The sequence below is a fragment of the Pteropus medius genome, unplaced genomic scaffold (assembly GCF_902729225.1).
Source record: "Pteropus medius unplaced genomic scaffold, Ma_sr-lr_union100, whole genome shotgun sequence".
Taxonomy (NCBI): Eukaryota; Metazoa; Chordata; class Mammalia; order Chiroptera; family Pteropodidae; genus Pteropus; species Pteropus medius.
Genome location: NW_024349519.1, coordinates 18,371,886 through 18,388,940, shown reverse-complemented (window position 1 = coordinate 18,388,940; position 17,055 = coordinate 18,371,886). Strand labels below are relative to the sequence as shown.

General features: G+C 32.1%; 1 protein-coding gene across 8 annotated transcripts in view; it reads left to right on the top strand.

Annotated features, from left to right (window-relative positions):
• Positions 1-17,055, top strand: part of PLEKHA5 (pleckstrin homology domain containing A5) — a 191,266-nt gene that overhangs the window by 97,858 nt on the left and 76,353 nt on the right. For all 8 annotated transcript variants that reach the window (XM_039882571.1, XM_039882568.1, XM_039882566.1 and 5 more), the window contains 2 exons: positions 15,814-15,897; positions 16,657-16,777. In XM_039882571.1, the coding sequence (XP_039738505.1) occupies positions 15,814-15,897; positions 16,657-16,777 (205 nt within the window). The remainder of the gene's footprint in view (positions 1-15,813; positions 15,898-16,656; positions 16,778-17,055) is intronic.

Sequence of the window (17,055 nt, the reverse complement as noted above, 5' to 3'; positions counted from 1 at the left end):
CTATAAGTTATGATTCATGTCATTTGAATGGGGCTGTCCTTTGCTTTTAGAACTGTGGAAAAAGTTATTTTGACGTTTTCAAGAATGGATTTTGGTTTTCTTTTTGTGAGAAGTTTAAACAACATAATTGAGAATAGCAAAACCTTCAGTTTGGAAAAAAATTGGAAAGATCATGAATCACTGCTTTTCTAAAACATGCAAACCCTTCTGATTGTAGCAAACTTTGTTGGCTTGCTTGTCTATATTTCAAACTGCATGATGAAACAATTTCATTTTCTCAACTTGAAATGCTTTGAAAAATTTTTTTTATAGCAGTTTCATATGAGAGGCATGTTTTTAACACCAGTTATGTTACATGCCAGATTGGTTGTAAGAAAACTCACATTGAGATATCTGACCATTTTTATGTCATTAACATTCTAATAAGATATTTACATTATGTTTTGTAAAATGGTTTGTCTGTACTCTGTTTAGAATCACCATTTTGGATGAAGGGCATGAAACGCAGAAGAAATATAGTCAGTGATTAAATGTGAGTTAACATTTAATTAAGTACATGTGGTAGGTAGTGTTCCAATTGCTTACATGGTTTTTCTCACATAATTCATACAAAAATCCCATGAAGATTAAATTATCTTTATTTTTCATATAAAGAGATTGAGGCTTAGAGAGGCTAAATAACTTGCGTATGGTCAGAGAACTATTAAGAGCTGGGCTTAAACTCGGGTCATTGGGCTCTAGAACATACGTCCTTGTGACCAATTTAGCTAGACTGCCTTTTGTGAGAACAGGCATATGAAGAAAGGCTTAACCTTACTTGGAATGAAAACATACACACAATTAGAACTGTGTGATGGTATGTATTCTCTATTAGATTTGCAAAGAGGAAAAATAATTATCAATACCCAATATGTTAGGAAAAGAGAAATCAGTGTATTGAGGTACAAATCTAAATTGTTTCCTCATCTCGAAAGACAAAGCATGTAAATAATTGAGGACACACATGCTTTGACTTATTCATTCCACTTCTAAATTATCCTACACAGCTAAACACAGGAAAATACAAAGATTTCTGGACAATTATATGCATTAAGTACTTATCATAACAAAAAAAATTAAAAATTGAGTGTCCAGGAGGAAACAGGTTTAGATAATTGTGATGAGCAGCCATCAAAAAAAGAAAAGTTAGGAATATAATTACATGGAAAGCTGTTCATGACATATTGTTGAATGAAAAAAATGGGTTGCAATACAGCGTATATGTATGTGTGTGTGTGTATATATAGTTTGATTGCTTTATGTTGAATAAATGTTTATATAAACAAACTGATGTAAAAGGATGTTCACCAAAATGTTAATAATAGCTGTTATCTTTACTGCTACATGGTACAACTTATTGATCAAATGTGTGGGCAGTGGAGCCCCTCTATCCAAGTTTGAATCCTGCTCAGTCATTTATCATTGTGACCAGGGGCAAGTTCTCTAACCATTCTGTGCCTCAGTTTCTTCAGTAAAATGAAGGTAATTACATAACTTATATCATTGGGTTCCGAGGCTCAAGTGAGTTCATAAAGTGCTTGACATAGTAAGTGATCAATAAATCTGAGTAGCTGTTATTATTTCTGGGTAGTGGAAATCTAGGCAGTTTCAGCTTTCTTGATACCTTTTATTGGTTGAGTTTTTGAAATAAGTATGTATCGACTTTGGAAACAAAATATTTTTAAAGGAGTCCTTTAAATTGGTATGCTTACAGTTTTAACAGGAAATACCTACTTATTTGAGCCAAGATTACTTAAGTTTCTCACTGAACGTTTTCTTCAAGAGCTGTTTGCAAACATGTATGCTGGTATTTTACCCTGTGTATTCTATATGCCAAGTTTAAGGGAATTAAAATCACATCTTTACTCTTATGGCTGGAAGGCATGCATAATCACAACAAATTCTTCCTGAAGAAGCCTTAATTTGGGCCTGCAATGACATGTTAGTGTGTGACGTCAGTCTGGTGTCAGACTTGCCGAGTTGCCGGCAGGGCAGCCTGACAGCTACAGTGCATTTCCTTAGTGCTTAGTCGACTCAGTGTTCATTTGGGAGCAGCTCAGAGACAAAGGAGTTGAGTCTGGTTGTTGGTTTTTTTTTTTTTTCATTCCAATATTCTTGCTGCCTGTAATTGAATGTCTGTTTACGAATGTGATTTTGGTGAAGGTTGGTGAGTACTTCTTGTTGCTTTTATGTATTAATAATAAATAGCTAATGGCTAAATGAGCAGTAGTTCTTTTTTCTCAGTTAATGATCCTGTAGTAAGTAATTTTTGTAGCCCTAGTGCCAGGCACAGTGCCTAGTACAAAGGATTTACATATTATAAATGTTTCTATAATTGAAGTATTGTTGTAGAAATGTAAATACATCATTAGGTTTTCAAAATGACTTTGGCATTTTTAAGATGTAATCTTCTTAGTCTCTTCTTAACTTTAAGCTACATGAATGCATAGTAGTTGCAAATTGCCTGAAGATTTTCATTACAAGTATTTAATTTGTCTTGATTATTTTTTAACTTATTCAGAAGAGAGACTTGATCTTCAGAAAGAGAACTAAATGAATAATTCTCAAGTGCCTATGGAGATGCTATACAATCATTACATCATGCTTTTATTAAAACGTGTATTAATACTAGTTTAACAGTTTGTTGAAGCTGCTGACACTTATTTAATTATTTAGGCTGTTTCAATAATGTGAATCAAAATAGGAATTCTCATTAACTAAAAATTAAAGAGCAGTATAATGATAGATTATTGTAGACAATATTTTGGCATTTAAAGAAATTAAGGAAGTTACTACTGCTATGATTGTAAAGGTTGGTCAACACGCCTTTAAAAGATTTATTTATTAACAATATTCATGTATCTTTGAATTGTACTATTGTAAATTTATTTAGTTTTTATAGCATTAATTTAAAAAGCAGGTTATATTGAGTAAGATTTTTTTTACATAGCTATTTTTCTTATAACTTTTGTCTCCATTTTGAGTGGATAAATGCTATTTAATTTTATACTGTGTATATGGTACAAACTGTAGCCTTTAAAGTCTTTTACGTCTTGCCATTTGGGGCATAATTCTTTTTGTGCAGGTTCAGTAGCAACCTTGTGATTTCAAGGTCTTTTAGAGGAATTTTCAAAGTTTTCTCTTAAAGAATAGGTACTTTCTGCTTTTTAAGTCTAGTTGAGGAAAAAGCAATATGGAAATACTTAATAAATGTGTTAAATATTTTCACATCAGTTTTTTTTTAACATTTTATTTATTTTTTTAAGCATTTTATTTATTTTTTTAAGCATTTTATTTCTTCCCTCCCTCCCCCCTCCCCTCTGGTAACCACATCAGTTTTTTTGAAGCAATTAAGGAATAAGGCTTGTTATATATATTATGTACATGAATAAGATAGTTATGTATTGAAAAAAATGATCTAAATTGGCATTTTATATGTGAATGTGCAAAGATAACACATTTGAGGAATTAGCAATAACTGCCTCAAATTATGATTCTTAGTACATTATACTTCTGTATTTAGAAGCATAGAAATAGAGAAGTAGGGTTTCAAGTTCATTTTATGTGACTTGACGGCCTTAATTCGAGATCCAGTTTTTTTCTTAGTTTGCAGAATTTTCAGCTTCCAGATGAAAATTATGCCCAGAGCTAGAAAATTTAAGAATATGGCGAACTCAAGACTATTTTTATTCCCTTTAAAAATTTACCTTGAAACCACTTAAAATATTTTATCATGGTATTAATAGCCTATGTTTTAAACAATCAGCAAATTACTGTAGTAATGATGAATTGGAATATATTCTGTATACATTTTAAACAAAGATGTTTTTGAGGCATTATGACATCAGACGTCACTGGCCTAAATACCACTAAAGTTCAAGTGAGGAGAAGCTACTTAAACGTTTTTGTGCAACAGGAAATTAAATCTGGCAAAGAAAAAAAGAAGAGGGGATGAGCAGAGCATCACGAGGATAACCTGAAATTGACATAAAGGTTTTACTGAAGTCTAAAGCATTAGATAATAAAGTACTTGTCTGTTTTCTAATACTTTGAGGAACCGTTTTCACCAATACTGAAACCTGATGGAAAAGTATAATTGTGCTGTTTATTCTTCAAGTTTGGAATTTAAGTTAGTAAACTCAGATGAAATACTATTCTTTGAGCCATTTTTTATTCAAACTATATTTTTGTTTCCTAGTGGTAGATAGTACAAAACCTCGTGCATATTAAATGCTTAATCAATATTTGAGCATAAATAAATGAATTGATTAAGCAAGTTAAATGAATGTCATTTATCTTGATCTTTGTACTAGAGAGATTTTGTCTTTCCTGTAATGATGAAAACTTACTAGTTATCTAACCAACTAACAGTGTGCCATAGCCTTGAACTACATTAGAAGAAATGTGTCTCAAATATAATACTGCAGTGGCCATTGGATTTCATTGGTGGCTTTACTCACTGTATCTGTGTTCTGCTATAGAAAGTGGGCCTTACTCTGCTATTCTGGGTCAGATTTCTATCTCCTGCCTCTTCTGTAAGTGAGAAATTTCTCAATGCTTGGGGATAATGATTCGCTGACTAAACTGAGCCTTAATTAAGTGCTGTTTGTATCACATAAGTACATTACTATTTGGATCTTTTCAGAGTTATAACAGTTATATTATTTTGATGTGACAGGAATTGAGCAAATACATTATTTTGAAACGTATCTAACAAATTTTAAACACATGAGTATACTGTTACTCAAAGCCTAGATTTAAGTCCTGTTTCTGTGCCCCTGCCCTTCAGTCTATGATAAACTATAGTCACATCTGACTACCACTGATCCTGAAACTCATTTCAAGTGGCAGCCACTTCTAAATTGCTCCTCCCCTCTCTAAGCAAGATCAGTCCCTAATCCGGTCTCTTCTATCAATTTGATTATCAGAAAGAATGTTTCCTCTACTATAAAAATGATCGGATCTTTTTTGAAATTATGTGGTCATTTATGTGTAGGTTAGAATTAGGTTAACTTTTTTCAAGTAATATATAACCATACATAAAAGAGAAGATGTTTAAATTTTACCTTTTCTAATTTGTTTGCTTCTTTCCCAATGGTGTAGTGAACTTCCATTTAATACTTGTTACAATAAAACATTAATAATGAGCATTCATTAGGGAGTGTTAGAGTTGTCTGAACTAATGAAATTCTAAGTTATATGTATTTTTAAGCATCACATTATTGCTTTTGAAATTCCAAGAATATTTCTTAACTGCTGACATGTTTCCTAGTTGGGATTCTGCTTAGTTTTATTTTAAAACCCCAATAGGCTTTTATTAATAATTTTTATACAGGTGACTTTAATTTTTCAAATAAATCATATCTTGTGATTATTTTCATTCTGTTATGCGGTTTTACAAGTGCTTTTTGCATAGATCATTCAACAGAAACTGTAACCTTAGATCACATTATCAGGTTTCCCATTTATTAAATTATAGTTGTATAGGGCAAAGAGCAAACAACTTTTGAAGCAAGGAAGTGACAATTTTACTTTTCAAGAAATCTCGCTCTGCTAGCACATTCAGGTTTAGCTAATATTTGGTGAGAGTTTTATTACATACAGGTAATGTACCTTGGTGCTACTAGATACTTTATCCTTTACAAAAACTCCATGGAGTAAGATTTTTTGTTGATATTGTTTCAGTTTCTGTTTAGTTTCAAATGAGCAGTATGGTCTACATGGTAGTGAGCTTGGTTACAATGAGGTGAGTTAAGATGCTTTTAGAACATAGGAGTCTGAACAAAGGCAGTGATAGAGATGTTGGCTGTCTACTCTCACAGGGTGATTTCTGAATCACAACCAGAAATGTCATCTGATTCTTGAATTCCGGCAGAAAATTAATTACATTGGTGGATTACAAATTACTTTGGTGGTTGTGTATATTCTAAGAATCATATTTATGTTTTAACCATAAAGTGCCCAATTAAACTTCCCATTTAAAAGTTCAAAATCACTCAGATGACTTAATAAGAGAAAGATTTATCTAAATTATTTTAGGCATTTTTGCTTATAAGGTATTTTATCAAGTAATCTAAATGTAACTGCTATAACACTTAGGGTGGATAACAGTTATGAATGTGATAGATATTTTTTGTTTGTGCTAGCATAATGTTAATTGAATTTTCTTGTTACTTCCAAAATTACTTAAAAGCTCTTAAAAGGTGTTTATTTTGTAAATTCTAAATGTGTATGTTGGTTTTATTTAAGAAGGATTTTTTCATGAGATGATTGGGAAATTATAAATAATCAAAAACTAAAACAGATGAATTTGTATGTGAGCTCCGTAGTTTGAATTTTTTATTTTTTTCTTTGTTGTTCCTATTCTATAATAATGCTTTCAGCTTTGTACTTGTAGTATTATATCATACTCATATTTTCCTACTGGGAAAAGCAAGATTTTCAGTTCCTCATGGGTGCTTTTATAAAACTCATGCTTAACAATTGTCATTATATGTACTTAAAATTCTTTGGTACCCATAATAAGGGAAATGTGAAATAACATTTATAAATATGTTGTGGTAATTTTGTCTGAGCAGCTGACTAAGTAAGAGTAGAAAATGATGGCAAAGCCTTAGAGGATGGGAAGATGGAGAAGAGATATTGGGTTTAAAATTAAATCGGAATCTAGAAAGGTTTCATTACTATGCTTCAGATATAAGTAGTCTTGAGGTGTTGCTATCTAGTGAAATGGAAGGAGGAGAGAAGAGAGGAGCATTGAGGCAGGCTGCATGTTCGTGGCTGGTGGAAGAGGGGGAAAGACCTCTAAGGAAAGTATAGTGTTTCATTTTTGGGGAGTTTTTTTTGTTTGTTTTTTGTTTTGTTTTGTTTTGTTCTAGTTTTGTTTTTGTACAATTGAGCAGAAACATGGGACAAGATACAGGGCAGAACTGAAATGTCTTGTTGGCTGTGATAAGAGCTAAGAAGGTATAGGCTGGTGAAAGGTGGGGATCTGAAAAGGATACACCTTGGACCTTGGAGGCACCTCTTCCTCACTGTGTCCCCTTGTGACCTCTGACAACTTTGTAAATGCTGTGAGCCTCAGTTTACCCATTTGTAAAGTGAAAATAATAGTACCTCAAAGGGTCTGTATGAGAATTGATTGTCAAGTTTCAAGTATAGTGTGCAACAATTGAGTATGTAAGCAGCACTGAGTATGAAGCTCAAGTGGTAGTTATTAAAACGATGATTTTAAAATTTATTGCTGGGAGTGAGGATCAGTTAAGTGCTCACACCTGATGAATTTTCTTTTCCCACAGGAAACCTGAGATTATTCATTTTCCAAATGATGAGAAGAGAAAGGGTAGAAGATAAGGGGTTAAGAGAATTTGTAGATGGTGGGTAAATGAATCACTAAGGTTTGGGCAGGATGTCTGGAAGCAGTTAGTTCTAAGTTAAAGGCAAATGGCATTTAAAACTAACTGTGGGGAAAGGAAATATATACTTTTCATGTTTTACAGAAAAAATTATAATCTTTTAGGTTTCTAACTAAGTGGTTATTTCTTCATATAACTAAGGCTCGAGAATTCCGTCTCTCTCAAAAAAAGGCAGAGTACTTTTAGTGTTTTTCTTTTGTTCTTAAAACATTGCCTTTAATTGTAGGCACAGTTTTCCATGCTAACATGTTTTCAGTTTAAAAATAAATTGCAGAAACAGTCATTGTGGTAGTCAGATTTCAACATAACAGTCTTCTCCTTTATCTGTATAAAACATTAATGAACTTTACATTTGACAGTATTAAATATTACGTGGACCTCCACAGAACCAGTTGATTTAATAAGAATAATTAGGTCACTGCTACAAATATGGTTGTTGTTTTTTTTTAACCTAATTTAAGACCGTTTGATTCTTAAAGTGATAAGACTTTATGATTTCTATTGATAAAAGCTCTTCAACTTTAAAAACAAGCTGGAGTATAATTTGTCTGTTAATATAATGAAACCAAGGCCAAATTGAGAATGTACAATCCTCTCTTTGGTTTGAGTAGAAAGATACTGAAAACAAAAATTATAAGTACACATCTGAGCTGTTGGCTGTATAGTTTTCTACCTAAATTTGAGAAATCCGATAGCTTCCATAGTTTCCATACTCTTTTGCCTTGCTCCAGTCTGACAACGTTGTGGTTACATGGCTGTTTTATGGCTTGGGTCTTTGTAGAAGTCCACCCCGTGATACTGGCTGGCTTTGTTACCAGGGTTGCCAGAAGAGTTGCCAAACCACTATGATACCCTATTTTTCTTTACAAAATTAAATCTTTCTTTCTGTCTCAAAGGAAATACATGGTTCAGAGTAATCATACAAATGGTTTGCATCTGAGTTTAATAAGAGGCAACCAAAATCTCTTCTGTGGGACAGAATTTTCTAAAATACATATTTTTTATGCATAGTGGATAAATTTTCAACCTCATTGCCACGGTTACACATATAAAACATTATGTCATAAAGCTTGCTTTATATAACATCACTCAGAAGAATTATATTGGCTGTTATTGACAATTTAGCAATTTCAATATTTGTTTCTTAAGTTAGAAAATAGAATGAATTTTGTATTAAAGCAGTCACTGGGGTCACCCATGAAATAAAAGTGTTTTTAAAAACACACACAGAAACAAGTACTCCCACAGGAGAGAATGGGCAGTACTAAGAAGTAGCCAATACATAGTTATTAATTGACCAAAATATTATTTTAAAGTTTGAGAGTAGAAATAAAACCTGAGAAGTTCTTTAAATTCAGATTAAATCACTTTCTTTACCATCACAAATTGGTAAAACCATTTACCTCCTTTACCAGGTAGAACGCAGAAATCCAGTTTTGAATATGCTAGTACAAGTATTTTCTTGAAACGTGTGAGTTTCTTTCTCTAAGAAAAATAAGGTGTTTTATTAGGCATTAGCCTGTCCTTTCTGTCTTCCTTGCCATCAGAATGTAACCTTACTTTATTCCACACTTTCCTCTAGGTGGGTTGCAGACAAAGTTGAGACTCTTGATTGGTGTAAATTTACTCGTCAATGATCGAGTTAGACGTAGACTCTCATATCTTTGAAAGGATGTTATTAGCCAGTTAACTTTTGGGAAACTTCTTGAAAAGGTATATCTAAAGAAAGACTTTCCTTTCACTTCTAGATCTTGTGGTCTGCATCTGATATTTCTAGCTTACAGCAGCTAGCTTGTGACTGTGAGGGTGTCTAACCAAATAGGACAAGCTGCTTAACCGGTACTGCCATATTATGTAATTGTGAATAATCGTATCTCCTTGAAATCATAATGTTCTTACTTTAAATCAGGAATAGCTAGCTCCTTTCTATACATAGCTTCAAAGCATATAATATGTACTGATAAAGCCAACATTACTCTAATTTTTCATTTTAATTTTTAAATTTAGTACTTAGTACTATATTTTTTGTGAAAACAAACAGATCTCAGTGTTTTAAAGAACTTATGAGGGCATTTTACCTGTATGTAAGTATCAGATAAAGACATATGGTTTTTTTGCACTCAACAAATGTTGCATAGTTTAGGCCTATTGAACAGCAGGAATTTAAAAACCAGATTTCATTTGTCAGCCCTTAGTTGTGTTGAATACTTTCATTTTTTTTCCTTGTGTAGTTTGAAATAACACTCCATTAAGAATGAAATAGCTACTTCAATATTACTGACTTTTATTATTTTATGAGAAATTTAAAACACCATATTAGCAAACATCTTTTTTCTTCTCTTTCTAAACCCGTAATCTTATTGGGGTTTATACTTGAAATGTGCATTTTGTACATTTTATGCATCTATATTGGAGGTGGGTGTCTTTCCTTTCTATAGAGATGTCATTGATACCCTTCTTTATAAGTCAGCTGAGAGAAGGCTAAACAATGTGGATCAAACAAAAAAAATGTCTTGCTCCAGCAACCCTGGAAGAGGACAGAAATACAACTTCCCGTCTTCAGAGTGCTGCCATACGATTTATTTGTTATATAAAAGCACCTGCTACTAGACTTGATTCAAATTTGGGAAGTTGCTCTGTTTCCATAAATAGGTAATAGGAGCTGTGTAGTTTATCAGCTTTCCCTTTTTATGTATCCTCCCAGAAAGCTCAAAACTGCTTAAAAGTAGCACAGCTTAGCCTAGCTTTTCGGTATAGTTACCTACATGATTCATTATTGGTTCACAAATATATAATATTTCAAAAGGAGTTGGGAAGACTAATGAATTTCTATTCTAGCTCCAATAGACATGTCATTTTTAATTTGTTGTTTATGTAATTTGATAAGAATATGCCATTTTATACATGCTGATGTATTCATCTTAAGGTCTTTTAAAACCAGATTTATATTGAATGAAATAATTCCATGGAGGCTTTAAATAAGCAGGTCTTTTATTTGATCTTCTAGTTATCGTAAATGGTGATAAATATAAATAGTGAAGAGGGCATTATGCCAAAGAATAAGCAGCTGTTTGTCAATTTCTTGATATCTTTTCTAAAAATGGCATTGAGTCAATCCTTTTATCTGGGCCTTTGATACAGTATGATCCACAAATTGAGCTAGTGAATATGACCTATCGTTCAGTCCTGAATTCAGGAATAACTAAGTTCATTTTTTTGTTCGTCACTATTTAAGAAACCTTCTCACATTCTGCCTTTGCTAGTGTAAAAACACGACTAATCTTCTTTTGGAGCTTTTATATCACAATTGCTTTTCTTCTATATCTTTTTGACATATTAGGGGCAGGTATTTTTACCAGAAACATGAAAAGCAAGAGAGAGAGCACAGTTTTATTTTTTTACATAAATCTATAATGAATAGTGGAATAACTTGAGTTTTAAACAATTTCTTGGGTAGGTGCTAATTTAAACTTTTAATTTAAACACTTGACCGAACGGTAATGTAATGATAACATACGATGAAAGTCCTTTAGTTCGTAATAAAAATAAATGATTATCGAGGACTTACTATGTTCCAGAGCGTGTTTATATTGTTCACTCTCACTCCTCATAAACATCTCCACTAGAAAGTAAGTTCCATGAGGGCAAGGATTTTTTTGTTTTGTTTTGGTCACTGCTATTCCCAGTAGTTCTGAAAAAAATTAACCAACTACCTGTAACATAGCTACTGTTATTAAATTGAGGAAATTAAAGCATAGAGGGCTAAAGCAGCTTGCCTAAGATCACATAGCTAGTCTGATTCCAGAACCTGTACTCTCAACTTCCATTATATCCTGCAGCCTCTGTTGTCTCTAGAGAAATAATAGCTGTCACTTATTCATAGAGTTAATTGTTAGAGGTCTATGATAGTCTAGTGCAGGGTTTCCCCACGTAAGCACTATTCACATTTTGACCTGGATATTTCTTTTATGTCAAAGGCTTTCCTGCTTATTGTAAAATATTCAGCAGCATCCTGGCCTCTACCCACTACATACCAGTAACCACTTCCCAGTTGTGAACAACATTCAAAAATGTTGCCAGACGTTTCCAGATATCCGCTGGGAGATAAATTTACTCCCCTGATTATGAAAACCACTGATCTAAACCTTTACAATAAAATATCAGAGAAGGCTGGAAGTACGAGTAGGTAAACACCTGGCATCATCTTTAGAAAAGTTTGGGCTTCTTGCTATGCCACAGTGAGTTCAGAACAAGGTGGGAATTAATTTGTTCTGTGACCATAAGTATGATTGTATCAGAACCTGAATTTTGTCCCTCCTTTATAAGTATTCCTCTGAAAACACAAACTTATATAACATCATATCTTTCCAGTTTTTCCTTTTCATTTATGAAGAGCATAAAATCCTTGGCAAGGATTTTAAAAGCAATACCTTTTCTTTCAAAGCTTCAAATACATTTCTAGTAGAGGAGAGATTTGTTAGTTCCTAATTTAGTAGTGCAATCGGTTTTGCTCTAATACAATACATATGTTCCTAAAAATCACCTCACTCTGCAAAATTGGGCAATGAAAAGCTTGGGGCTTCTGTGAAAAAAAATGGATTTAGGAACATACCACTCAAAAATTTTATTGGTGACACATAAACCAATAAAATAACAAGTGGTTGTACAGTTTCACACATGTTAAACGGTTAGGATATACAAAAATACTTCCAATATACTTTGCCTTGAAAAAGACCTGCAGTTTGCTTGTGGAAATGGTCATTGGAACAGTTTCAGCTTGTGAGTTTTTGGGAAGTGTTGGAAGTAGGGATATCTGAAATTAGAAAGTTGTATCACTACATGTGGGTGGGTGAGTGTTTCATAAAACAGGCAATTAACTCAAGTAGCTGGTAGATGTTCGCAGTTATATACTTGTGCAATTTGTGTATTCTTGTGTGGCTGGAATTCTATTGGGTGCAGTTTTGTGCATTCTCCTAGAGTTTCTCACAGACAAGATCAGGCATAAACATGTGTAATTTATTTGATGCTCAAATTATTCTCTAATGTATGAATCACATTGGAACACACTACCACACAAGGGGTATAGCAAAACTAATGATACTCTTGATCTATCTTTTGAGACCCTTAAAAAAAAAAAAAAAAAACTTGTGAACTACAAAAAGAATGGCAAGTGTAGGATGAAGACATATGCTTTGTAAATAGTGCTGGGAACAAACTTTGGTAGACTTGGTGAAAGACTGGGAATCACTGTCTTCCCTGCTCTTCCCCATGGTCCTGAGCAGTCATTCTTTGGAGCCAAGGACAGTGACCATGACTTGATACTTAACAGTGGGTCAGCCACCTCCCACAGTACCCAGTTGCTATATGCATTAAAGAATTAATGTATTATGTATTAAAAGAATTCTATACATTAACAGATGCCTTTGTGGAATTTTTTCCCAAAAGACTCATTTGGATTTCATTTATATTGATTATCATGTATTGACTCTCAGTATTTAACTTATATTTTTAATTTCTGTGAATGACATAGAAATTATGTTTGTCCTTTATCAGTACAATACTTAAAATGCAACAGACTATAAAAATGAAGTGTAAATACCAACATAATAAAAAAATGATGTGGAAATTAAAAATATATTTAAAATAAATTTTTAGGTATGTAAAGATGAACATAAAAATACATTTTTACAAGAGCAGTGAGGATGGACAGTCTTATCAGGTAGTGGAAAATTACCACATTTCAGTAGTTCTGAGACTGGAATTGATATTTTGGTATGTCATACTTTTAATTTATTTTAATTCCTTTTTGACAAAATGATTAGAAAACATCACTCTGGTTTTTCTATTTGATAAGTATGTTTTATAGGAGATGACAGTGTTTTTATTCTAATTGCCTGGAAAAATCTTATTTTTCTGAATTTGATGTTTATAGAAACCTAGTAATCATGAGTGATTATCACTTAAAATACATCACTGTACAGATTTTGGGATTTAACATTTTAGCAATGTACTATGTATATTTTTTAAAACTACTAACCAAGAGCCAGATTTTAGTATTATATAAGTCAGAACAAATGAATAAACATTTGAGAGGACTTCTTTGTTTACTTCATATTAACAATTAGACAAATGTAGTAGGAAAGGTTTTTTTTTCCTTTAAAAATAGTAAAAAATCTTTCCTGTTAGAGTGTCCTTGTAGATTTTATATGAATTTTTATGTCAGTTTAATATCATAACATTATATAAAATACTTTAAAGACATAAAATAAGAATATAAATATATTCATATTTCACATTGGTTTTAGCCACCAGTCTTTTAACTAAGATGAAAGCTAAGATTTTTATCAAGTTAGTTTTACTTTAAGACATTGTGCATCCTTGTCTAATGGGTACTCAAATCTAACGAGTGTTCAGGAAGTCAGTGTAGTCTCTTAGCTCAATAACCATCACCGAGCCATGTCATTATATTTTAGAGCTGAAATATTAGGATCAGAGTCTACTGTAGTCCTCCCAGGTACAATGATATAGCAGAGGAAAATAATGCAATATCTAGGAGGTTGTTTGTTTTCTTTTTGCAATATTGTTTTTTTATAAAAAGGATTTTGTATATTTCTGTTCTATCCACTACTCAACCAACTCTAACTCTTTAACACTTCTTCCCAAAGAAAAACTTACAAAAAAAAAAAAAGGAAAGCTATCCTCCATTTTTTATTAAGATATCTAGTCCCCATCACAGGTTCCTTCTTCCCACAGCGTTTTATTCTGTTCAAACACCAGAATGTGTCAGAATTTACATACCTTGACACATTCGTAGTATTCATCACATTTGGGTACTTTAGTATTTTCCACTATCTCCAGAAGCTATGCTTTCTTAGATATTCTGTTATCAATTTATTTCTTATTATGTAAACTCATATCCCACATGAGACCTTAGTTTCCACTATTGTATTTTTTAAATTGGCAGGTAAGAATGTCACTTGCATACTTTTTACATAGTGAAAACACCACCCCAAATAAATATTTAAAACCCACCAAATCTTAACACCTGTAGAATGTGTATGTATAAAGACCAACTACCACAAAAAGCTGATAACTTAGTAGTCCTGTGTACTTAGTAGACTAAAGGAATAATACACAGTTGTCATTATGTAATTTTTAAAAAACTATGCCTGTACCTTTTATATGGTTTTAGTTTTATTTAATGGCTAGAATTTCAAGTACTGAGTTACCAATAAAAATAATATTAATAAAAGTTAGGATTTGGAAAAAGAACCTAAGTAAAGTCTGCCAGAAAGTTTGTGGCTGGTGGTTATAGACTTCCCACAATCCAGAGCACTTCCAATAATCTTTTAAGATTAACAAAGCAATATTCAGGACATCTTAAATTTTCTCTGTAATGAAAATAAATTTTCTTAGGTTAGGCACACCAATAATAGGTTGTTTTATGGTATAAAACCCAATGGGGAAATATTAATTTTCAAATAATAATCTGTTATTTAACATATCAGTGTATATTGCATATTAGTTTGGGCACCTGGTATGTTTGGCTTAGATAGATAAATAGTTTCGGGTTTTTTTCTACTCATTTAAAGAAGATTGTAGGAAACCTAATAGTTTTATTACTCAGCCCTGAAAAAATAGTATTTCTTATGCAAAAGTCTTAGTCTCCAAAAAAATAATCATCCTTTCATTCAAAGCAAATTTTTTCAGCAAAACAAGTAGATTTTTCTTTGTTTCAGTTGCCATTTGTACATTTCCTTTAAGGATTTTGTTTTCTCTCCATTCCAATTTTCTGTAGCATATTTTCCTCAAGTATCATGGATCAGTCTCATTACACTATTTACATAAAGATTCTTTTATAAAACAAAAACACCATAAATTATTGCTCTTCCAGTGATACCATTTATTTTTTAATGTGCTGGTGCCCATATAGAGTACTGTTAGGTTATGGGGGCGGTTTATATGTGAATTTAGTATTAGGTGCCTAAATTGAGATACAAAATAATGTAAGTGGGTAGGTACTCATACTTATTTTTGCGGCCCACCTATCAGATGTAAAATGCAATGATCAGGGAGCCAAATCGACTTACCTCTGCTTTAAAACAAAAAATAATTGAGGTCAGACTGGAAAAGTGAATTTATCTGTATTATAAAACTGTAAGTAGCATTTACACGCGTGCATACACAATAGGTAGTCGAAAAGGTGTATTTAGAAATTTCAACACTTGGAGATTTGAATTTCATCTTCTTTATTCACTAATTTTAATGTTATAATAAAGAAATGGCTATTTGCTACTAGACTCTTAGAAAAATGTTTGTGATAGGAGTACATAAATTTTCTCTTTTTGTCTTTTCTCAGCCATAATGAAAGGAAAGTGACCTGTAAACATCCAGTCACAGGACAGCCATCACAGGACAATTGTATTTTTGTAGTGAATGAACAGTAAGTAAAGAGTTTCATGGAATCCCTCTGTTGAAAATAGAATTGGCATTGAGATTGCTGTTACCCATATTTAAGACAAAAAATTAACGGCTTTCTTATATGAACATTTACAGTCAAGCATGATAACAGAATGATGTCTGTTTACTATGTGTAGTATAGAGAAATTATTTTAAAAAATTTTTTAATGAGGAATGTAATTTCAAAGGCTGTTTTTACAGTAGTTCCAACAGAGAGTAAGCTCAAGAGCCTCGGGTTTAAGGTCAGAAACTGTAAATTTGGTCAGATTGTTAAACTAATTTGAGCCCAGTTTCTTATCCTTAAATCAAAGATAGTGATAATTACCATTTCTCAGGATTTTTATAAGCATCAAATGAAATATGTGTGAAAATATTTTATATATTATAAATCTGTTCACAAATATTAGTTTTTGATATCATTGTTATTGTTTTCAATATTGTAATAGCTAATTTTGTCACTACATTTTTAAAGTTTCCAGTTAGATGACCAAGTAAAATATCTGTAATAACAATTATTAAAGTGAACATGCTAATAACTTATGTTGTGATTTGAAAAAGTGTTAGTTATGTTTAAAGTAGCTGTAAATATTAAGCTTTGACTATAGAACTTTATTAAGCTCTAACTTGTATCAAACTATTTTGAAAAAGTAGGCTACCAACATTGTGAACCTTAGAGAAGCTTTATTTTAAAGCAGTTTACATAAACAGCAAGTTCTAGCATTCTGACATATTATATTTTCAGGACTGTTCCAACTATGACATCTGAAGAAAAGAAGGAACGACCTATAAGCATGATAAATGAAGCTTCTAACTATAACATGTCTTCAGATTATGCAGTGCATCCAATGAGCCCTGTAGGAAGAGTAAGTTATTTTGCTTACTGTTACTGATAGCTGATATAATTGGTAGTCACTATTTTGCTATTACTCTGAATAGCCTTTAGAATATAAATAATCATTTCATTTTTTTATTACATGAACCTAATTACATTAAGGGTAATTGACGTAAGAAGCAATGGCTTGGAATATAAAGTAATATTATATTTTAAGAATTTAATGACTTGCATTTTTAAAAATATGAAGTTCAGATTTTGAATAATTTCACAAATGCAATAATGGATGTTTAAGAGAGTTAGAGTTTA